This window comes from Chelmon rostratus, chromosome 9 (assembly GCF_017976325.1).
Source record: "Chelmon rostratus isolate fCheRos1 chromosome 9, fCheRos1.pri, whole genome shotgun sequence".
NCBI classification, from domain to species: Eukaryota; Metazoa; Chordata; class Actinopteri; order Chaetodontiformes; family Chaetodontidae; genus Chelmon; species Chelmon rostratus.
Window position 1 is genome coordinate 12,343,954 of NC_055666.1, and position 24,981 is coordinate 12,368,934.

Below are 24,981 nucleotides of genomic sequence, written 5' to 3' on the forward strand. Positions count from 1 at the left end.
CACTGAGATCCAGTGCGGCAAGCACAGAGTTTGAAAGGTTAAAATCACTCTTTTCTCATCAACTTAGATTTCAGACTATAATTTTGGAAAATAAGTTTTAAATGCCAATTTGAATGAAAACAAATTTAATTTCAGCAGTGGAAAAAAAGGAAAGTGAAACAATCACTATAAATGATTTTTAAAGCTGAGTTTAACATGTTATACCACCGTTCAAAGCAATTAAATGAAGCAACATATTTTCAGATATTTTAACTGACAGCTGAAAGCCTGAATTAAAATGTTGTAGTTTAGGATGAAATATTAAAGTCTCCACAACACAAATACATACAATATATATATATATATATATAAAAACCTCATTGTGTTTTACATGAAGGTGTGACTCTTGCTGTGACTCGCCCAGAAACTCTCGTTGTCTCTGGGCTGCAGGAGTGACACTACTGTTGATGCAGGTAGAAATGTAGGAAATCACTAACTAAAGCAGGAGTAGATGGGCAATGAATAAGGTAGAGAACAACATTTCATCACAAAAAGACCTGAAGAACAACACATACTGATAATAGTGTAAAAGCAAATTAAGAGCAGGGTTTTCCCTGAAAAAGTAAGTAAGATAAGCGAGATCTACATCCTTTACTCACAACAGTAGAAAGGTTGCGGTGAATAACTGGAAATTCAGACTGAAAGAACCTACTACAACCAAGATATCACACCACAACATCTATGGTAAAAAGAAAGCCGACTGCTCACAAGGTAGCCAGACAGAGATCCACCTGCCAACAAACATTTTCAGTATTAGTCAAAAGATTAAATTCACTGCAGGTAAAAATATGAGTGACAGCTTTAGGAATGAACTTCTAGTGAGCCGGCCAAGAACAGTGATGACACAGAATCTGTCTCTCGCTTTCTTCTTGTCCAAAAAGAGCAAATCACACTGCAGTCTAAATCTGAAGCTTCAGCTGAACATAAAATGTGCAACTGTGGACACACAGGATTCTCATGAAAGCATTATGCAGTGAGTGTCCATGAAAGTCACGCACTTCATTAACCTCCATGCTGGCTTTATGTCAGCCTACCAGGTGGGCATCATATCGGGGAACCACATGCGGCCCAGGTGCTTGGACACCTCACTGTGGATCTGCTCCGTGTTGTAGCTGCTGTCTGGGATCAGCACCTCCTCCATGATTGACAGCTGAGTCAGCCTGCCCCCGCACATCTTTACGAACTCCACAAAGCCACTGCAGGTCACTTCGCACTCGCCTAGCCCGATGGCCGTCAAGCTTTTGCAGCGTTCAGCGATGCGGATCAGCTCCTCGTCGAGGGGCTCCAGGCCGTTGGCGCACACCACCAGCTCCACCAGCCGAGGGCAGTTCAGTCCGATGCGGCCGAGCATCTCTTTGCTGACCGTCCGGCCAAAGTACAGGTGGGTGACGGGAGTCTCCTCACGGAAGAAGGGCTCAAACTCCTCCTCATAGAGGAAGAAGTACATGACGATGTCGACCTTGGGTGAGTGTCGGACCAAAGCCTCCCAGCTGCTTCTTTTGATTGCGTGAAAATGTGTCTGGCCGGGGTTTTCGCTCACCACGTCAATGCGCAGGTGCTCCAAGTGAACGTGTTTTTCAGAGGACAGGGCAAGCAGGAGCTCGTCGCTCAGGAGATGGTAGTTCAACGCCAGCTCCCTGAGACCATGGCACTGGTCTGCAACACACAGGATACCTGAGGACCGGAAGAGAAGTCAGAACATTTGAAATAATCTGCAGGGCTCTAGGGATGGCAATTTTGCTCAATCCATCCACCATTTTGGCCCAGATTGAGATTTCTCAACACCTATTTCATGGCTTGCCATTAAATTCTGCACAGACATTCATGGCCCCCTGAGGATGAATCCTACCGGTTTTATCGATCCACTGACTTTTCTTCTAGGGCAACCACGAGGTTGACATTTTTGTTTTTGAGTGACAACAGACATTCATTCATGTTCCCCTCAGGAAAAAATTTAATCACTCTGATTGTCAGCTGTGCTTTGTGTTTAATGCTAATTAGCAAATGCCAGCATGCTAACACCTTAAACATGTACTTATCATTCCCCTTTTCACTCTTTTCTAATTCCCGGCCCACTTTTGACTGTGCTCACTGATTAAAAACAAAAGCAGAAACTTGACCTGCTGGGGAGACATGAGGACAGCTGCTCATCTTCAGCAGCTTGAGGGTGTCGCTGTTGTTAGCAACCAGCACCTTCAGGGACGGGTCGTCCACCGGCGTATCATCAATCTTGATAGAGGACAGGGACTTGGAGTTGACAAACACCACTGTCAGTGCAGACACAAAGTGGGCCTGAGGAGGGACAAACAATGCTGATTCAACCCGAACGATTAAAAATGTTACAAGACAGTTTATTTTCACCAAACAAAAGTGCAGAAATTATATTTTTGCCAAAGTAAAATCACGGTACAGTAAGTCCTTATGTGGGATGAGGGAGATGATTACAGTCTTCAGCTTGACGTGCAAATGGCACACGTGATACGACGGACCTAGCTCTTTGCCTCAAATAAGACAGCAGTGAATGTGTTGAGATGTGCATATGAAGCGTAGGCAGCCTCTTACCTGAGACACGTCCATGAAGCTGGGCCGTGCTGTGGAAATCAGCCCCAGGGTCTTAATGGTACAGTTCACCAGCTGGGAGAGAATGTCACAGGCCGCCTCTGCAGATTCTGTGCAGCTGTCCACCTGATTTACCAGCAGTGATTCACCATTTAGGTTAAAAAAAATAAACACACAAAAATGAGGAATGGTAAGATGGAGGTGTAAGAATAATCTCATCCTTGATGTGTTAAGCTCACTAATGCCAAGACAGCTGATGCGTCACGAACAGTTGTACAGCAGATGGTTTGGATTAAGGAGGACACACATTGTTTTTCAGACAGCTGTGTTGTGAAAAGGGAAGAGGAGGAGGAGAAGGTGATAGGAGAGGATGAACGGGCGACAGCAGGGGAAGGCTCTCACCTTGAAGCTGACGTACTGCAGGTGCTGGGCGTGCTTCTTGATGATCTGCTGAATGAGGTCAGGGTGAGTGGAGCGCAGGTAAGATGTAGCCGACTGATTGAGCTCAAATTCAAATCTCCTCCACAAGTCAGGCGTGTGAAAGACGTCATTCCAGCAGCGGCACACAGACGAGGCCCTGGCCCGGTCGATGAGGGACAGATGCTGGAAGATCTGCAGGACGATGTGGTGGGGCAGGTTACCCCAGTCCTGTACTGGAGTCAGGGCGAAGCTGGACGCCCCCCACTTCTGTCTCTTAGCCCTCTCTTCATGGGAGGGGAAGGTCTGGCACTTGGATTTGAGACCTGTCCTTCCTCGTTTCATTCTGAAACAAATAAGAAAACAACGTGGGATCATGTGATTAGAAATTGTTCGAAGTTTTAAGGCAAACCATAAAATTAAAACTACTCATTTTATCACACAGCTTAGACTTCAGAAATCTAAGCCCATTGTTCATGCGCTTCTATATTGTAAATTATAATCCTTTTTTATTAAAACCCTCTTTAAAATAAAACTTCTATATTTCCCAAAATAAAAATTGCCAATTCTGCTGAAACCTGTACTTAGTGTCTGTGAGTGAAATTAACAGTGATGCAGAACCACCAGTCTGAAACCTCTACCTCAACTACTCTATATCATCCACCCAGCAATCATGTTCATAACTGGAGACGCCTGTTTCGCTAACCAAACCTGTTTGAGGCTGCAGCTGCAGGTTTCAGCAGTAAACACTGAGCTTATCTCCTTACAGATATGTTGGTCCAGCATACAAATAACAATTTACAACATATTTTGAAGCTTGATACTCTGTTGACCCTGTAGTTTCAGACACACCTCTTAAAGAGCATGATTGATATTAACTGCACTACACTTCTTCTAGTAAAATAATTTCTAACACCCCTTCATTATAACTTGGCACGTTATTATTATTATTATTTTAATGTGTGTGTATATGAAGGAAAGCTATTCATGCTGCAGGTTGAATTGAACTGAGTTGAGGCGAAGTGAATAGAGAAACACCACCTGTGGCGCCAGATGAATATGTTTACAGAAACCTGCATACTAAAGCACACATAATTACAAACGCAAATAAAACGCGTTACTTACATGAACGGCTTAACAGCAACACTTTCCTCTCGGTTTTGTGCTCTGTCGGTGGAGTAGACAGCGTTCACTCGGAGCCATGGCTGGAGATGACTGGAGGAGGCGTGCTGCTGGCTGTTGCTGACATAGGACAGCAGGAGCAGCTCCCATAATAAGCTCTCCTCTCGGCCTTAGCGACAGCTTGAAGGGCGCTGCCGAGCAGCCGGTACACGTGAGCGGAGAAAAACATGGACCCGCTCGGCTGCAACTCCAGCCACCAACCTGCATGCAGAAACACAGGGGTGGTGTCTACATCACCGGGGGGACACACATGTTTCCCACGTTTGCTTGTTATAGACGGTGTACCTTCACTTTGACCCAGTTGTTTACACCAGTGTGCGGGATTGTGTGTTTATGTGCAGTGAACGTGTTTGTCAGTGTCGTGACCCATTAGAAGAGGCACAAGATACGTGTGCACGCGTGCAGAGAAAGTAGGTCAGTGTGTCAGAGTGTGCGCGCGCGTGAGTGTGCGTGTGTGCGTGCATGCGTGTGCATGTCTGTGCGTGTCTATGTGTGTGCATGTGTGTGTGTGAGAGAGACAGAGATGTAAAAATGGGCAGTAGTAATCACAGAGACGCAGCCTTTTATTTTTCCCTGAAATATTAAACCTGCAAATTAAATAGCCTACTATGAAATACAAAAGTACAATACAATAAATAATGTTGACTGCATTAAATATGATAAGTTATTTGATAAGGTATTTCAGTTTCATTATAAGTATAAATGAGCAACAGTTCAGAATTGATTTAACTGTGCAAAAATATGTGGTGTCCACTGTTATGTTTCCATTCGACTTTAAGATCAGGGCTAAAGTACATGACGACAACTGATCTTATTACTGCAGTGCTTTACTCTTATTTGAAAAATGAAATTGTACATATTTGGACTTCACATTTTAGCAGATCAGGTGAAAAAGAAACATGAACCTTTTCCTGAGATAATCTCTTGAGCACTGATCTTGAGTTTAGACAGCAGCGGTGACTTGTTCATATACAGCACTTGCACTTTGACAGGCAGGATTTCCTGTTCCTACTGCATATTAAAGCCAGCAAAAACACTGTTATGGACTGTTGTGTGTACTTGTGTTGATGCTTGCCCATTGTTTTGTTGCTGTGTCCAGTGGAGCCTGCATGTTGACTTGGGGGATGGCTGGAGGCTAAATTGACTTGGGGGATGGCTGGATGGCTGGAGGCCACTGCTTGGCTGCCATCATTACACTTCATACAGGCTCATGGGTTTTTGTAAGATATTGGGTGTGTATGCATTTGTGATAATTGTTTTCTATTAATAAGCAAAATAGGTGATCTGATTTTAGCTCTGATTGTGACAGCAGATTCTATAATGCAGGACAGTATTGTTCTCTCACTGTCAGTTGGTGGTAAAGACTACTTTATGATTATGGAATGTACATACTTTTACTGACTTGGCAGTAAAATTATGTTTTTGTGTGCTTTCCAACTTATATATTTATATGTGTGGTCATTGAACCCACCTTTTCATTTTTCCGTGGCAAATGTCTCACATATAGTTCAATCATGTCATGATTACGACAAAAAATGTTGCTGTAAACACTGCTGAATTAAATTAAGGATAAAATGATCACTCATACATTAAAAGATGGCATTAAAAGATCAATCATTTAACAATTAATCACATATTAGTTACAAGTTAAACAGATTATATAAACGGTCCCCCATTAGTAAAGTAGGGCCCTCTAGCCACCGAACAAGATGCTTCATCCCTCCAGTTTTCACCACAATTTGACCACCAGCCATCAACAGAATGAGAAGTTACTGTTTTAATACCAGGGCAGATTTTTTAATGCCACATCTAGGGTCAGTGTAAACTGGACTGTGACAAGTTTGGTCTGTGTTTAAAGCGACCCTAGTCATGCCGTTTTTCATAACTGAGCAGTGTACAATCTATGGTGCTTTTTCAAGCCAGAGGATTACTACTGCTGTATGATGTTTCTCACACACATTGTAGATTCCTGACCATACAGGGAGGGCGTATGGGCGATGACAGAGGGCCAATAACTAGTCAGGTGTTTAAAGGGAGGGACTAATCAAGGAACAAAGGAGTCAAGGAGATGAAGACGCTTAAGAAACGAATCACTATATTTTCTAATAAAACCCTGAATTTTGTCTGTTAGGCTCGCACTGCGTGTACATCAATGGTGCCCTGGTCAACTCTTTGCCATAAACTCACCTAAACTCATGACTAATCTAAGTCTAAGCTGATAAAGTTTGAACACGGATCATCTGATAAATCATTTTAGGTATGGTGGTGCTATGCACTATGTGGAAATAAAGCCTGTTAGAGCCTGAGAGGTGCAGCTCAGGGCAGAATTTACCTCGAAATATTGCTGTGGAGTTCCCTTGCGCAGCCCCGCCCCTTGGCACTGACGCGGCCGTGTGGAGCCGTCAGTCACGTCGGCATGAGAAGAAGAAACAAAAACAGTTTGGCGAAGCTGAGTTCTGTATTAAAAAAGGAAGAGCTGTTAGCTAAATAATTATTTCCCACCGGCAACACGATGCCACAACGTGTTCGTTTTGTTGCGTGTAAGATAGGGTGGAGAAGAAACTAGCTAGCTTGCTAGCCCCATCGTCTGACAGCCAACGCTAACAGCCTGTCGCTAACTAGTTACTTTGAATAAGGTAAGAGTTGTGCATTTTTTGTCATGCTAACACTAGCTGTATTTTCACAGACGCTACATTTGGGCTATAAGGTTTAGAAAAGATACATTTCTTTGTTGACACCTCAGCTGTTTTAAATAATTAATTAAATAAATACTGTTTCAGAAGTAGCAACAAGCAGTCGACAGCTAGCATTTAACGTTAACTGAAGTTGAAGTAACTTATTACCTAGCTTAGTCAAGCTAGCTCACTGTTAGCTGCCTTAACGTTAGCTTAAAGAGATGCAAGACTGTGAGTATCCTACTCAGTCGCCGTCACTAAAAGTCCTAAATCTAACGTTAGAAATTTTATGTAGACACCAGTCAGTCTGTCTGTAGCTAATTATATTTGATGAGTGACTGCTTACTCTAAAGGAGCACCAAAACAATTTATTTTTTTACTTATTTTTGCAGTGCCAATAGTGAGTGACATATTGATTTCATCGTCAGAGAGAGTTGTGGGTTATGGCACAGAGCTATAATCCATATAACCAAGATTGAGTGTGATCATATATTGGTGTGGCAGGTGTCTTTCAAAACTCAAGAAAAGATGACAATTGCCATTATTAAGATGAGCATTGAATTGATAGCAAAGTGCCGAGTTGGAACCCAGTGTTACAGTTTAACTGGTGGGTTGTTGCCTGTGGCTGACAGTGACTGTATGTTTCACTTATAGGCTGCATGTGAGTACAAACACATTAAAAACGATGACACAAATGTAAGACCAATGACATGAACATTTGGATGATTTATTAAGTTTGCATGGTTTTGAACAGGCATTGACCTACATTGTTTTTCCATACAATCTTTGGAAACTAGATTCCATATTATAAATATAAATAACTTAAAGAAGGATTTTTTGACTTCTGAACTGAGATAATCAGGTAAAATAATCCTTTATAAATCCCACAGTGGGGAAATTTGGAGCAATGGGGATAACGCAATGCCGAGAAACATCAGGACAAGAAGTGACATAATTTTTCATGCTTGAGGATTAGATTATTGCAGATTACTGCATCCAAGCAAGGAAACACCGAAATAATAACGTTCCTCTGTGGTACTGGTATATGGTATTAACATATTTTACATTCCTGTACAAAGAAGTAATGTTCTGATTCAGTTTTTTTGTCACGTGAAGGAGCCAGAAGACGAAATAGCAGTTACAGTTTATATAAATTGGTCTAATTTGACAGAATTGGTGCAGCTCCAAGGTCGTCCTTTGTTTCTTCGTGTCCTGTTTTCTTTAAAATAGGAAAACACCTCACAATACTTCTTATCTCGTGTTGCCTTCGTGCCTCATAGTAGTGGGTACAAAACAGCTTATATTTTTTAGTAAGTAGTAGTTTCATTTGTCTTCTCAGAACTCTTAGGTCTTACAGTTGTTTCCCCAAAGATCCTAACATCACTGTCACAATGTGTTTTTAGTAGCCTATTTTTTTAATTTTCTATTTTGAGAGAAGGGCTTTGACTTTGTGATGCATTCCCTATTTGTTCGTATTTAAAAGCCAAGGACTTGCCATTGTGTGTTAGACAATAAATTTTGTCCTTCTTGTGTCCTTTTAGACTAAACAATCATGACTCAGAAAGTCAATCTGTGTTCAGTTTCCCTCGGAGTGGAGGGTATGACTTGTGGCTCCTGCGTCCAGTCCATAGAGCAGCGCATTGGGTCTCTCCCTGGAGTGATACATATAAAGGTAAATGCTGTCTTTGCAAAGATATAAGACCAATCTACTGTCATTTAAAAAAAAAAAAAATCCACATTGAGGTCCAGTTGTTCAAATTTGTTGACTTGAAATGTCTTCCATGGCATTACTATCGTGGATGCAGTGACAATGCAGTCTGTATTTTAAAAGTCTGTATTAGGGCCTTGTGGAAAAAGGCAGATATGTTTACATTATTATATTAACTAAAGTTTCCTTCCCATTTTAGAGTAATGCAGTTTGATTAATGCCGTAGTCTTGCTCCCTCAGGACTAGCTGGCCTGATTTACAACCACGTAACATCAATGTGGCCATGAGAGATAGCTAAATGGCAATAGTCGTGGTCTGCTATTTTGTTTATTGTGTGTTTACCCCTCGGGCTGAGGTTAAATGAGAAGATAATGTAATAGTATGTTCCAGATAGAGGTCTGCCCTTTGCAGGACTGTGACAGCAGGTCAACATGCAGTCTGTGCCCACAGGAAATGTCATTTGTGTCTTAAGAGAATTTAGTTCCTGAGTCATTTTAAGTTAATCTATACAGACATGAGCTGGGAGGAGTGAATTGATTTTTCTTGGTACAACATTGTCTTATTCCTGGCACTCCCCAGTCTGTCATTCTCAGAAAAAAAGGTTAATCTAAAGCATACTCATTTACTACTAAACCCCCACTGTGGTTTGTAACTTATGGCTCAGTCAAGTGATCGCTTCAGTGTGTCACATGTTTCCTTCTTGCTGAAGAGGAAGAGCAAAGGGTCATTATGCTGACAGAACATGCTGTGATTTTACCAAGGCTGTGGACTTCTTTTACCTCTTTTTCATAAAGTTGCACTGTTGAGGTAACACAGATTTACAGTACGGCACATGGAAATGGAATAAAAGGAAGTGGGCCAAATATGGAAACAATTTTCTTTATACAGTATGTAAATGAAAAAAAAATAAAATTGACAACTCAGCATAACCTTTTGAAATGAGCATTCTGACTTAAATAACACACCAAATCAACATAAACAAACCTGCAGTAAGTGCTTAGCACTATTATGGGCATAGTAATGTGCATTTTACAGTTTTATCAGAAAATTCTACATATGCTGTTATTATGTGAAGAAGGAAAGCATTGTTAGTCTGATTATTAATAAAATAAAAGACTCAAGTCAATGCAGCTAGTGAGAGCCGAGCTGATTCAGCTTAGCCTGATTTTTTTCAAATTTCTTTCATATTTTCTGAATATACTCTGTCTTGTATTGACTTATTTATCACATATCTTGACATTTATTTTGTAGGTGTCTTTAGAGCAGAAGAATGCCACTGTAATATATGACCACAGCCAACAAAGCCCAGAGTCTCTGTCAGAGGCCATCGAGGATATGGGCTTTGAATCAAGTCTATCGGAGTCCAGCACAGCCACACATGTTTCTACAGATACCCAGCTAATCCCCACCTCAGGTCTGACACCTGCACTACAACAGGAAGCCTTGGAGAAGTTATCCCAGATTCAAGGCGTGCTGGATGTCAGAGAGAGCCTGGCCCAGATGGGTCTCACTGTCGCCTTTGTTCCTTCCCTGACTTCGTCACAGCAGCTGAGTGAGGTGGTGGCCACCTTAACACCTCTGGAGATCCCCACACCCAGGAGCCCTGTCCAAAAAGGCCAAATCTCGTCCCCATCTCACACCACAGGAGGCAGAGTGTCGCTCCTGAAGTTGCGCATTGAAGGAATGACCTGTCACTCCTGCAGCACCACTATTGAAGGGAAGATTGGAAAACTGAAAGGGATTGAAAAGATCAAAGGTGATGTACTTGACCTGTTACAAGCTTGTAGTCATGCATTACCTTACTGTCTGAGCTAGAAGTGATGCCGTAACACAGTTGCTGCACATCTTACAGATAACAACTGATATGTCATTGTGTGTATCAGGCTCTCTGTATGTTCACCACTGACAGATTGCTCAGTGGGATTTGACTGTGACTCACTGGTATTGTTGTAAGGACTGACATGTAGACAGATAGGATTATGTTTGCTGAGTACAGAATTGTCAGCTCTATGCTGTGTGTTCTAGATGCATTGTTCCAAAAAGAATTTCCAGAGCACAATATTTTATGCCAATGACACAGTTTTCTGATAAAGATAAAAGTAATAAAAATAATAATCTTTATTTGTAGAGCGCTTTTCAAAACCCCAGTTAGAATTTGCTTCACACAACACAGCAAATTAAAAACCATAAATATAGATTGTCTATATGTATTAAGTCATTCGAACATGTATGCAAATAGAGATATGAATGTAGAGTGTCTTTTAGTGGATTTTAAGTTAGATTTTTTGTGCCTCGTCAATTGTAGATATCTGCGTCATCTTCTCATGCACAGTCACTTCCTGTTCTAATAAAAATATATGCTGTCTTTTAAAGTCCTTTATGCTGTATTTCTGTTTTTAACTTTATCATTTCTTTATTCTCCACAGTTGTTTTAGAGACTCAGGAAGCTACAGTTGTGTACCTGCCTTACCTCATTACCGTCCAAACCATCATCGACCAGATTGCTGTGGCTGGCTTTAAGGCGATTGTCAAGTCAAAGCCTCAACCTCTGCAGCTGTCCCCCAGTGAAATGGAACGTTTTGTTGATTCTCAAAAACCAACCATTTCTTCGCCATCAGAGACATCAGAGGAGACAGAAATCTTCATAGACACAACGCTTGTCATGCTCAGGGTAAAAGGCATGCACTGCCGTTCATGTGTGGTCAATATCCAAGACAATATCTCAAAGTTGCCTGGTGTCTCCTCTGTGGAGGTCTCTCTGGAGAAGGAGAAAGCCACAATCTGCCATGATCCTCTAAAGGTCACAGTGACCCAGTTGCAGCAGGCAATTGAGGCACTGCCTCCAGGAAACTTCAAGACTCAACCCTGGGACTCCTCTGGCCCTCTGAGTACTGTTTCCACATCACCCACGCCTGCCTTGTCATCGCCACGGCCTGCAGGAGCAACTCAGGCCAAACCTGCTGCCTCACAGCCTTGTTTTACCCAGCCTCTGGCATCTGTAGTTAATATTCACATCGAGGGCATGACATGCAACTCCTGTGTCCAGTCCATTGAGGGCATGATCTCCCAAAGAAAGGGGGTGATGTCAGCCCAGGTTTCTCTGGCTGACCACCAGGGGATCTTTGAGTATGATCCCCTCCTGACCACACCAGAGGAGCTGAGGGAGGCCATAGAGGACATGGGTTTTGATGCCTTCCTACCTGGTGAGAGGATAGATGTTTTGGTTGATCAGTAGTAGGAAATTTCTCACATAGATAAATGCCTAAGCAGTTTTGTTCTAGTATTGTGACTGTAGTATTGCCTGCAGATAGTCTGAACCTTAACTTTTGTGCCTCTGGATGCTCCTCAGGCAGTGGGGGTACCTGCCTTTTAAAAACTATTTTTGTTGTCCACAGAAACAAATTCTCTGCTGCCTGAACCAGATCGCAATATCTCAAAGTCTTCAAGTCTAGTACCTGTGAAAGATAAGGAGCTGGACAGTGACCTACACCAAGAAACCCCCCAGGGACGCAACGGAGACACGCACTCTAAATGCTACATTCAGATTGGAGGGATGACCTGCGCTTCCTGTGTGGCAAACATTGAGCGAAACCTCAAGAATGAAACTGGTCTGTAAAAACATAGAAATATTTAAGTTTTGTTACAAATTTAAAAGTTTAAATCAATCTCATTGGTTTGAATAGGTGCTAAAGAGAAAATCTTTATTGTTGTGCAGGCATCTACTCTGTTCTGGTAGCACTAATGGCTAGTAAAGCAGAGGTGCGTTACAACCCTGAACTTGTCGACCCTGTGAAGATAGCTGAGTATGTGAAAGAGCTGGGCTTCACCGCCTCTGTAATGGAGAACTATGAAGGTTCAGATGGGAACCTAGAACTAGTGGTGAGTCAACGTAAGGTTGTACTGACATTATGTTTATGATGTATCACGAAGACAAGATGCAGTCAACACACTTGTTTATTTCCACAGTATGAAATCCGTATATAAACACTACCATCACCAGTTCAGAAGAATATCTAATACATGTGACCTCCTTTTCAATAGATGAAATGAATCATGTCTGTTCCTTCAGACTCTCTGTAATATATTTTTGTCCCTTTCTCTACTTCACTACTCCTCTTCACCTTCTCTCAGGTCAGGGGAATGACATGTGCTTCTTGTGTTCACAAAATTGAATCTAGCCTCATGAGAGAAAAGGGGATTATATATGCCTCTGTTGCCTTGGCAACCAACAAAGCACACATTAAGTACGACTCGGAAATTATAGGGCCGCGAGACATCATCAAGCTGATTGAGGTATTATTCCTTTCTATTTCTCTTATGTATACATTTGTTCAGTTATTTTTAGCAGTGTTCCTTTTTGCATGTTGTTCATGCAAACCAGAGAACTTGAAATTTTTAATGTTTTTCTATATGAAGGGCTACATGATAGGGTATGAAATTTGATCTGTAGTTTGACTGTTATTTGTAGAACCTGGGATTTGAAGCATCTTTGGTAAAGAGAGACCGCACTGCCAGTCACCTGGATCACAGCAAAGAGATTCGACAGTAAGTAGCAAGAGCCCCATTTTATGCTTGTTCATTAATTGTAATCCATATCTAAACACTGTAAGTTTGTTCATGTTGCAAGTTGTTGTTGGATGTAGCCTGAAGCCCTGTTACACCAAATGTTTAGTTTTGTCATGGCGACTCAGCATTTAGTCTCACATTTCTCAGAAGCAGTTCTGTTTTTCACTCAGGCAGCTGCTAAAAATGCTTGTACAGAGAAGGAAACGCCCCCACTTAATATTACTAAATAGATTCTGTTATTACAAAACCCAGTTACTTTAGACCTCCATATAGGTTGGACTGAATTAATCTGAATTAAGACTATGGAGAGTTTCATGTCAACTTTGGGACCTCTATTTGGGGAATAACAGTTTGAAATATTTGTAAATATACAGACAGGTGACAAGTTAAAGGAAAAAACTGAATAAATGAGTGGAGAAACGTAATGAATGTAGATGTTTCCACACAGGTGCGCTGCATGGTACGAATAAGCATTTAATATCCATGCATAATCTGTGGCATGTATAAAAATGCTAATAAGACCCAGTTAATTCTGATTTTGTGTCAAGGAGGGAAAAAGTGACTTTGTCAGGCTTCATTGGCACAGTCATTTGATGAATATGATGCTCGTGCATTAGTGTGATATGTAAGAAAAACACGAGAGCAACTCTTCGTCAGGTGACTGAGAATGTCAGTGCAGGATGTGATCAAACTGTGTCAGCAAGAACAGTCAGTCAACAGTTAGACAGAGAGGGATATTGTCAAATGAGTCATTCTTCATTATATTCTCCACAAGTGGGCGAGCGTGTGTACACCAAGAGAATGGTACAGGCCTGAGTGCCCCCTACAGCGAGGGCATCCAGTGGCTCTGCTATACTGTGCTGGGAATTTTACTGTAAGGGTTTGGGTACAGTCGTGCCCTCAGAGGGAAGAGTCACTGCATATCTATGCAAAGTTGAAAACCCATGGAAGACTTTGGATGTTTTAGACAGTACTCTCCAGCACCATCATCAAAACACCACATGATGGAATATCTTTTGGAAGAATAATGTTCTATCCCTCTAGTAGAGATCCACAGATCTGTAGAATCAATGCCAAGGCACACTGAAGCTTTTCTGGCAGCACACACACCTATATCCACCTTATTAAGACACTTTATTTTAGTTAGTCACCTGTCTGCATGTGGGAATAGGATGGAAATGAATAATGATTTGTTATCTGTTGTATGATACTTTACATACGCATGCTGGCACAAATGTGTATACTTATGAATGTGTGTTTGTTCAGCAGTATGGACAGCATGTGCAGTTTTGTGGGTCAATGCACATTGTAGTGATGAGGAATCTCTATGTACATTTGTTCTGAAAAGAGATTTCAAACCTAGATTACAAAATTAAATGAACCAATACCTAACACACACCTGTCTCTGCTCTGTAAGGTGGAGGAAGTCTTTCCTGGTGAGCTTGATTTTCTGCGTGCCTGTGATGGGCATGATGACCTACATGATTATCATGGACCACCAAATGAATGTTTCACATCAGCACAATGCCACAGTGGAGGACCGCAACCTCTACCACTCCACCATGTTTCTGGAGAGGCAGCTGCTCCCAGGCCTCTCCATCATGAATTTCCTCTCCTTTCTCTTTTGTTTGCCTGTACAGGTAAATCAAAGGGATTAACTGCATGACATGCTATAGAAACTTCAGCAACACACACAAATTTAGATTTTGAAAGAGGAACTTATTCCATCCACAGTGTTGATGAATACAGGCTAATGAATACAAGCTTTTCTGTCTCCCTCTCTAGTTTATTGGTGGTCGTCACTTCTACATACAAGCCTACAAAGCAGTCAAACACCGATCTGCCAACATGGATGTGCTTATAGTTCTGGCTACATCAATAGCCTTCACCTACTCACTGATCGTCCTAATTGTGGCCATGGTGGAGAAGGCAAAAGTCAACCCCATCACCTTCTTTGACACACCGCCCATGCTTTTTGTCTTCATCTCCCTGGGACGCTGGCTCGAACAGATAGCCAAGGTTGAGCTTTTTATCATTATTGATATCCATGATATTTAATGTTGAAATACAAGACATCAATTGAATTTATTAGTTACTTGGAAATGATTTTGTGTCCCACTTTCTTCCATCCAGAGTAAAACATCTGAGGCTTTGTCCAAGCTGATGTCTCTTCAAGCAACTGAGGCCACAGTGGTCACTCTCAGCAGCGACAAGTCTGTTCTCAGGTACTCATTGTTCTCTTTGCTCATTTCACATCTTTCATATCTTCTGTTGGTTTTAGATTACAGTATATCTAAATGTAAATATTTGCAGTTGAAATGTCAGAACGGTCTAACAAAGACTGCATAACCAAGCTGTAACTTGTATTCTTGAGTAAGAATAGCGCAAATATTTTCGTCCATTCCAACAGGGATTCAGATTTAATACTTAATCTTTAATCTTTTTGTGTCTTCTGAAAACATTAGCCATCCCTAAAATACGATTATACAGATGGGTGAAAAATTAAAGGAAAAACCAGCACAGCTTGTTTTAGTAAGGTGTTGGGCCATTACGTGCTGCCAGAACAGCTTCAGTGTCAATGATCCTACTCGTCTGGGGATCTCTACTGGAGGGATGGAACATTCTTCCAAAAGATACTGCCTCATTTGGAGTTTTGATGATGATGATGGTGGTGGAGAGCACTGTCTTAACACGTCACTCCGAAACCTCCCATAGTTGTTCAGTTAAACTATGCAGTGACCCCTCTACCTGGGTCACCTGTCATCCTGGAAGAGACCACTCCCATCAGGATAGAAATGTTTCATCATAGGATAAAAGTCCACATCTCTGTAGACCAGTGCTGATGGCTTTTGCACCACTGAAGTCTCAGATGTGCATTTCTCTTAGTAATGAGGTGTTTATGCACTGCCACCCTACTATAATATCCCTCTCTGTGTAACTGTTGACTGACTGTTCTTGCTGACACAGTTTGATCACATCCTGCATTGACATTCTCAGTCACCTGATGTAGAGTTGCTCTCCTGTTTTTATTACATATCACACGAATGCAGGTGCATCACAGTCATCAAATGTGGCCCAATTTCGAACTATTCACTAATATCTTTTCTATAGATCTAAATACAGATGTCACTTTTGTCACTGTTCCTATTGAAACACCAGCCAGTCGAGCAGTCTCTGTGACTGAAGCTCCTGCCATATGTGCCAATGAACCCTCTTTCAGAGTCACTTAGATCTTTTTCTCTTGCCATCTTGTTACAAAATCAGAATCAACTGGGGTTTATCAGCATTTTTATATACGCCACAGAGCATGACTGGATAATAACTGCTTATTCGTACCATGCAGCGCACCTGTGTGGAAACATCTGCATTTGTTATGTTTGACCACTCATTTGTTCAGGTTTACATTGTTTGACATTGATGTGTGTTCCAGTGAGGAGCAGGTGGATGTTGAGCTGGTGCAGAGGGGCGATGTGGTGAAAGTCGTACCTGGAGGAAAGTTTCCAGTAGATGGGAGAGTCATCGAGGGACACTCCATGGCCGATGAGTCTCTCATCACTGGTTGGTCAACTATTATTGATAAAGGGCTCGATATCAGTATTGGTGGCATTAATAGGTTAAATGTAAATAGTAGTAGTAACAGATCTGATTTGCACACAGACTTGTGCTCCGATTGGTCCCTGAAGCGTGTGCCTTTTAGTTGTTTTAACATTTGAAACTATGAGCAATTTGTTTGTGAGATGAGTCAAGAATCTGAAAGTGTTTAATTTCTTTTTTTTATAGCTGATATCAATTAATAATAAAATAAAGTCTTTGCATTATAATTTAAACCATGCTTTTTATCATTGCATTCTTCATAAGATTCTTCATTGTTGAAATCTTCTGTTCCATGTGTCCTGTATTGTGTTATCAACACACTACACAGCCAACCACAACAATTATTGGTCTTAATTTGTCACATCATTTTTGTCAGTATTCAGTTAGAAAATAATTTCTGAATATGAAAAGCTTAATTGCCAGGACATTTTTTATTATTATTTGAGTTGTGATTTCTGCCAAAACACCAGCCTTTGCTCCAGATGAGATGCTCTTGTTGCCTGTTGCTGACCAGCTGTTGCTCTGTGACTGCAGGTGAGGCCATGCCAGTGACTAAGAAGCCTGGGAGCTCTGTGATTGCAGGCTCCATTAACCAGAATGGCTCTCTGCTCGTCAGTGCTACACATGTTGGCATGGACACCACACTGTCTCAGATTGTCAAATTAGTGGAGGAGGCTCAGACTTCAAAGGTGAATTTTGCAGTTGGACATCTGCACTTGTGTCTATCTGCTGTGCTGGATTGCTCAGGTGTTTAATTGTGACATTTTATTTTTAGGCCCCCATCCAGCAGTATGCAGATAAGATCAGTGGCTACTTTGTACCCTTCATTGTTGGAATATCTGTCCTTACGCTGATCGCCTGGATCATCATTGGTTTTTTAGACTTCTCTCTGGTGGAGAAGTACTTTCCTGTGAGTCTTCTATTCAGTCTTGATATCTGAGTCAGGAAATCACATCCATTCCTGTCTAGTCCTTTTTTACTGATTTAAAAAAGTTATTTTATATTAGTGTTTTTTAGTACTATTAAACTTTTTTCTCAGTGAAGGGAAAGCTGATTGTAACTAATTTGAAAGAAAAGCTAACAGCCACATTTCCTCCCTGCAGGGTTATGACAAGAGCATTTCTAGGGCTGAGGCAGTGATTCGCTTCGCCTTCCAGGCCTCCATAACAGTATTATGCATCGCCTGTCCCTGTTCCCTTGGCTTGGCGACCCCGACAGCTGTCATGGTGGGCACAGGGGTTGGAGCCCAAAACGGCATCCTGATAAAGGGAGGGGAGCCACTCGAGATGGCGCATAAGGTGTGTTAATGATGATATTCTGACACACTATGTTGTCAGCCAATTACCTAACAGAACAACTGTCAAGTTAAACACGTTATGAAATGGTTCCGGTTACACAACCACATTAGTCTGAGTGTTACTTTGATTAAATAGCATAAAAACATTTAATATTCAGCCTGATTTTTTATTTTTATCATATCACCTTTTTTGGGCAGGTCCAGTCCGTGGTGTTTGATAAGACTGGTACAATCACTTATGGCGCTCCGAAGGTAATCCAAGTCAAGATAGTTGTGGAGGGGAACAAGATGCCTCGTTCCCGACTGCTGGCCATTGTTGGTACAGCTGAGAACAACAGTGAACACCCTTTGGGAGCAGCTATAACCAAATACTGCAAACAGGTTGGTCTGCTGCCTTAAATTTAAGCCCCCCGTGGCCTCCAGCAAGACCTTGTCTCAGATCACTAGTCCACCATTTGAACTAGATTTGTAAAATGTTATGTTAAACATCCATCACTGTCTATGTGCAGGAGCTTGGCACAGAGTCTCTTGGTGCATGCACAGACTTTCAGGCAGTGCCGGGCTGTGGCATCCGATGTCAGGTCAGCAACACAGAGATGCTGCTGAAACAGGCAGACAGCGACAGCGAGGACAACAACCAGCGCAACAGTGTCCTCGTCCAGATCAGTGACACCCGGACATCCGCCAGTTCCCATCCACTCATCATGGACCCACAGCCACTAAGTATGTTTGGAAATGCAATCCTTAACATTTTGTTGTAGTTGTGTATTCAAACATTTTTATTTAGCCCTTTAATTGTGAATTTAGGTAGTGATACAAGTCAAGTAAATGTTATTCTGTTTTGCGTTTCTTTTCGGGTGACCAGATGAGGATGGGTGAAATTTGGGACAGGGGAGTTGAGGGTGGGCATGGTCACATGGAATTGGTGGCAGGGGCCTCCAGTTTATTACATTCAGTGTTCATGAACAGTAAAACATCTCAGTGCTAAAATTAATCACAGCTGCCTGCCTGCCATTAGGGGGGGAAACACAATAGCTGTGTTGTGTGCAACAGTGTGTAAATCATAATCATTAAAATTCAGATAAAATTCATTTCATTTTATTCACTTCATCAGTGTGGTGCCTATCACATCTGTCTGCTCAGTGCATGTGTCCGATCACCCCTTCTCTGTGGCTGCCTGCATGCAGCACTGTTGTACACTTGTACATTTTAAAAGGCTATCCTGCAGTCCCTGCTATAGCTAATTTAGAGCTGGAACAGTGGGCAGAACCAAAAAATGTATTTAATGTTTTATTGTGCTATAATAATCAAAACTCTGATTTAGTCTAATTGTGTGACACAGGACAGGATTTGGGTATTCGGGAGCTTGTATTTTAGGATTGTCCTGTCTTCTGGTCACCCTAGTTTTTTGCAGTTGTCTAACCCAAATGATCTCTGTGTCCAGGCCTCATCCAGACGGCCACCTACGTTGTCCTAATTGGCAATAGAGAGTGGATGAGGAGGAATTGCCTCCAGATCAGACCAGATATAGATGAGGCCATGACGGACCATGAGCGCAGAGGTCGCACTGCTGTCCTGGTAGCTGTAGACAGTGAGTAGTGCTGTTCAACATGTAATTTCCTGACTGACTGCTAAGAGTTATGTTCTTGTCTAAAACTTGCATGGAGAAAACACCTGTATTCTTACTGTTAATTTGTTGATAGATCTGCTGTGTGCGATGATAGCCATCGCAGACACAGTGAAACCAGAGGCTGAGCTGGCAGTCCACACACTGACCAACATGGGTCTGGAAGTTGTGCTGATGACTGGAGACAACAGCAAGACAGCACGGGCTATTGCTGCCCAGGTATGGACAGAGTGTGGACATAGAGCTAGATGATAGAGATCAGTTATTGGTATAATATCTTTGACTCATTGTCTGGATATTCTCAGTATAGTGATATTATACCCAGATGCTATCGCAGTATCGCCATAACCACATTCTTTAAGATTACAGAGGACTACCACTGTGTTTTTGATTTGTTTGTTTCTGAGCCTGCTGGTCTCTCCCACAGGTGGGTATCAGGAAGGTGTTTGCAGAGGTCCTGCCCTCTCACAAGGTGGCCAAGGTGGAACAGTTGCAGCAGTCAGGAAAGAAAGTAGCCATGGTGGGTGATGGTGTCAACGACTCACCCGCCCTGGCCATGGCTGACGTTGGCATTGCCATAGGAACCGGGACAGATGTGGCCATAGAGGCAGCAGACGTGGTGCTGATCAGGGTGAGAATTTGAGCTTTGGGGATTTTTCTGTCATGAGTTCATGTCTCTGGTCTACAGATTGCCTGTTCTGTAACATGAAAACATCAAACACGGGTTTTCTGCAGTATAAACACAGGATAAGGCACAACACAGTATCACACACACAGGAAGCAACCCCCGATTCTATCACTGATGGGATGCTGTGTATAATATCAGTAAACAGAATGCAATCATTTGCAAACAAACTAAATGTTCCTGAGCTCGCGCAGTAACATCCTTTATACAATCATATTTAATAATCTAATATTTTTTGAGCATTCAATTCATATTTATACATCAATATTCACAAAGTGGTGAACCTCGCTCCATCCTTGCTTGTGAACCACTGAGCCTTTCCAGAATGCCCCTTTCATACCCAATCATGATGCTATCACCTGTTACCAATCAACCTGTCTACCTGTGGAATGATCCAAACAGGTGTTTTTGGAGCGTTCCACAACTTTCCCCGTCTTTAGTTGCTCCTGTCCCAACTTGTTTGAAATGTGCTGCTGGCATCAAATTCAGATTAAGCAGATATTTACAAAACATTAAATACATTGTCTTTGCACAGTTTTTAATAGATTATGTGTCAAGAAGGATTAGCAAGTTATTCACAAATTCTTTTTTATTCATGTTTCACACACGTCCCAACTTTTTTTGGAATCAGAGTTGTGCAACACAGGTTACTTTGGCCATGATATCAAAAGTATAATAATTTGCAAGACAGCAGTATATTATATGTCACAATACCTGCGGAAGTGAAGACAAAGGCATACATTCCCATTTTACAAATAGGGTTGCTTATAAATACAAAAGTCAGTTGTTATGCAATTGTTACATTTATTCACTGCAATGTGAAGTGCTTTATATTTTGTTTCGTTTTAGTTTAATTAAAGCATTAATGTGTAACAAATGACCCCAAATGACTTTACTTGTATGTATACAGTGTAAGAAAAAAACATCTAGATTGACAATAAGTCAACTTTTAAAACTGTTTTCAAATGTTGAACTATAGATACATGAGTACAGCTCATGCCTTATTATCTGTTAACGGACAGTATACATATTTTTATTTACCCTTTTTTTTTTTCTTGTCGTGTCTGCAGAATGACCTCCTGGATGTGGTGGGCAGCATTGACCTCTCTAAAAAGACAGTCAAGAGGATCAGGATCAACTTTGTATTTGCTCTCATCTACAACCTGGTTGGCATTCCTATCGCTGCTGGTAGGTGACTGCAAAAGATTAATTTCCATGATGCCGTCGAATCGACAGTGATCATTGCAGTAATCTTGAGCACAGCAAAAATGTGAACGTCGTCTGTCCACAGGTGTCTTCCTTCCTCTTGGTCTGGTGTTACAGCCGTGGATGGGCTCTGCCGCGATGGCGCTGTCATCTGTCTCTGTGGTGTTGTCGTCCCTTCTACTCAAATGGTAATGAGATATGTAATGTTTTGTTGTGGCCTTTTTATCTGCGTGCTTTGGCTCAGTTTTCGGTTTTATTGGTCATATATAGGTTAACACAGGCTTAACTGCACAATGAAATACGTTGGATGAGAAACCAGGCCAGGTCAGCAGTGAAAGCATAGGAGGTCTTAGGAGGAGGAGAAGTCATAGGAGGTTTTTTCTCCTTTTTGAATATATTCACATGAAAGTTTTGCATATTCATCTCTCTCTTTCTCCCTGTGTCTTTGTTTAGTTACACTAAGCCCAGTGCTGAGAAGTTGGAGGCCAGACTGGGTAACGGCAGACGGCAGGGCAGCCTTTCTGAAGTCAGCGTCCACATCGGCATGGGCGAGATGCGTCGTCCCTCCCCCAAACTCAGCCTGCTGGATCGCATTGTCAACTACAGCCGTGCCTCCATCAACTCCCTGCGCTCTGATAAGCACTCCCTCAACAGCTTGGTGCTCAGTGAGCCTGACAAACACTCACTGCTGGTGGGGGAGGCCCTGTGTGAGGAGGAGTTTTGCTGAATATGTAAGGCTCATGTGGGCCAAGAGCTACTTTTCTATAGGACAAAGACAGTAACTACATGCATTGAAGGCTGGGCCATGCTAAGCTGAAAGACTAAGCCTTTCAGTAACGGCCCATCTATCTGCTGTAGGTGCCTCAGGGCAGCACTGTTGACTTGAAGAAAGCTTCCATGCCCCTTGTTTTCTTTTAGCTCAACCAGCTGATCACATGCATTTCAGACCACACTGGGGTGATTTCCTCTCTCAGTTGCAGACTGAAAGGGGTCACCTCCGTGTGAGGTCACCGCCCTCGGGCACACTCTTTGACCAACCCGTTGATCCTCTGACACTCGCTGTGAGCAGGGACATGAAGCATCTTCATAGCCTTGAAGCAGGCGCCCACATCCAAGAAGCAGAGTGACGATCTGAGCTCTGCCACCGTGGTCACTTGCCAGTACAATCTTTAACATCTATCCAAAGACATTTTAACAGTGTTGCCCCTTGTAAGAGCGGACACAGCAGAGTTATATTTTCATTCATTTTCCTACATGGAAAAATATAATAACACTGTTGTATAATTATATCCCAGAGTATTTATATTACCTTTATTTATCTTTTTTCATTATATCTAATGTGAAAAATGAAGTTCTTGAATCCAAATGCCTGTTTTCATTCATCTCCCAAAATGTGTAATTACTGAGGAAGGCATAAAAACTCAATCAAAGACATCTTTTAACTTGCTGTAAGCAGATTTTTGTGCAAAACACTTACAGACTGAGTTATTATTTTATTTCAATAGTAATTGTTGGTGTTACGTGAGTGCCAATTGAAATGCAACCTTGTCAAAGTCCAACACATTCCAAAGACAGCACTGTACAAAAGATACCTTGGACTTCATGTGTACCAAGTGTGAGCAGAGATAAGGATAATGACTCAAAGCAGAGACTTCAAGAACGTTGACTTTGAACGGTGACGACTATAAAAAACTCTTCTAATAGATTTCGCTACTTTTATCGACCCTCCACCTCTGGTTGATGATGGGTTTCTGTCAATGAATGTGAACGTTACTCGCTGTTAAATATCATAAGAAGCTGTTACGTGGGTGACGGTGTTTGTCATCCAGACAAGGTGTATTGTGCTGTGATGCTGTTTGTTGTGAAAAGGGCAAATTCTGAAGGTATTTGTGTTCTGTCTGTCATCACACGAGGCAAGATGCTGTTACTGTTTTTCAAAATTTCTCTCAGCGATGCAACTCTTTGTTCATTTCTCTCCTTCTTCACATGATTCACTGTCGCACTTGGTCAAAGAAACATCTTTAAACCCAGGCGAGCAGGAAACAGCAGGATCAGCAGACTGAACACAGCTATGTCCCAGACAGTTACAATCTATGCTTTATTTTTTAAAGACTTCTTGCCATTACTACCTGCTGTGTCAGAGCAGGAGATAATCACTACAGTCCAGCTTTTCCTGAGCGTTTTCTGCGTCTGAAGCTCTCTGGTATTTCTTTACGATGATGAAAATAGACGTCACTTTGTGCTGCCACTTTCCCATGATGCATTATGTTCTGTAGCTGTCACAGCTTGCTGAGTGCAATTATCTGTTGTTCTTGTGCATTGCTTTGTAAAGACGCTGATGGGACTTCAGATCTGTGTGCAGTCAAATGAAGCACGTCCGCGTTCGCAGTCTTTCGTAGTTCTTCTAAACATGTGCCTTGAAATAAAACGCCTTTGTAACGCCACAGCACTCTGTCCGATTTAAACCAGAAGATGGTGCTGTGGGGCTGTCAGCTGCACCAAAACACCAGACACAAGATTTCATCAACTTTATTTCCTCCAGTTAGTCTAAACATCACATCACCCCAGTGTACTGCAAAACAATCAAATAGCATGTTTGTCATAATATTCGTTTTGAAATAAAAAACAAAAAACAATTAATGCAAACTGTAAATGAAATGACTTCCTGTTGAGTCGATATGTATCGCTTTGGCTGTGATGACATTTCATTTCATTTGGTAGATTGAAGCTTGTGAACATATTATTTATTAGGTAATTAATTTCATATTTCAATTTCTGATATTTATTGTGTTAGTTCTCATCAGATACAGTCAGAGGTAAAGGGAATAATTATCAGAATTCATGTAAACGAAAGGGCCAGTTTAGTACATCTCATTTTTTCTTACTCCCTCACTGATGAAGGATGTGCTGAAAAGCATTGTGGTCGGGAAGCGAAACATGTTTAACAAGTTCTAAAAATGTAGAGTTGTTGAAACATGTCACAACATGTGTGCTTATCACACACACCGCCAACAGCTGCAATCGGAAAATGGTACATTCAGTTACCTTCAACACCATAATGACAAATGTCACTTCAAACCAGCTAGGGAACAGCTCCAACTCCAACACATCTCTCTGGAAACACTGACAATCTAAAATAAAGTTACTTATACAGCAATATATGTAAGCAGATTTACAGAATATCAAACATTTAACACCTTACAGAAATTACACACCATGATGAGCAAAAAGATGCAATGAGTTCAAATCAATGTTCACAAGCATTTAAGATGTATTTAAATTTGAAATGTAACAACTCCATTTATTGGACCAAATGATTTAAACACACACTAGATCTTCAAATCTTTTTTTTTTCTTATTTTTTTTTTGAAGTTTAAGTTGGTTGAAGATTTTGCAAAATACTGCTTGTGAGTTTTGTGGCTTCGA

General features: G+C 41.6%; 2 protein-coding genes across 2 annotated transcripts; one reads left to right on the top strand and one right to left on the bottom strand.

The window, feature by feature from the left end:
• Nucleotides 1-1,038: 1,038 nt before the first annotated feature.
• On the bottom strand, nt 1,039-4,244 carry fbxl3l (F-box and leucine-rich repeat protein 3, like). The gene is made up of 5 exons (XM_041944517.1): nt 4,141-4,244; nt 3,001-3,361; nt 2,602-2,724; nt 2,160-2,331; nt 1,039-1,713 (listed from the first exon to the last, which is right to left on the bottom strand). Exons 2-5 carry the CDS (start codon nt 3,358-3,360, stop codon nt 1,070-1,072), a joined length of 1,299 nt encoding a protein of 432 aa, XP_041800451.1. The 5' UTR covers nt 3,361; nt 4,141-4,244; the 3' UTR covers nt 1,039-1,069.
• A 2,366-nt stretch (nt 4,245-6,610) lies between these two features.
• Nucleotides 6,611-24,203, top strand: atp7a (ATPase copper transporting alpha). Its single transcript, XM_041943940.1, has 23 exons — nt 6,611-6,833; nt 8,414-8,544; nt 9,832-10,336; nt 11,007-11,783; nt 11,976-12,188; nt 12,296-12,459; nt 12,712-12,873; nt 13,049-13,125; nt 14,564-14,786; nt 14,932-15,165; nt 15,280-15,371; nt 16,577-16,704; nt 17,275-17,429; nt 17,516-17,650; nt 17,844-18,038; nt 18,236-18,418; nt 18,547-18,760; nt 19,482-19,628; nt 19,741-19,883; nt 20,092-20,295; nt 21,420-21,537; nt 21,641-21,743; nt 22,009-24,203. The coding sequence occupies exons 2-23, from the start codon at nt 8,425-8,427 to the stop codon at nt 22,280-22,282; spliced, it is 4,566 nt and encodes a 1,521-aa protein (XP_041799874.1). The 5' UTR covers nt 6,611-6,833; nt 8,414-8,424; the 3' UTR covers nt 22,283-24,203.
• Nucleotides 24,204-24,981: the final 778 nt, after the last annotated feature.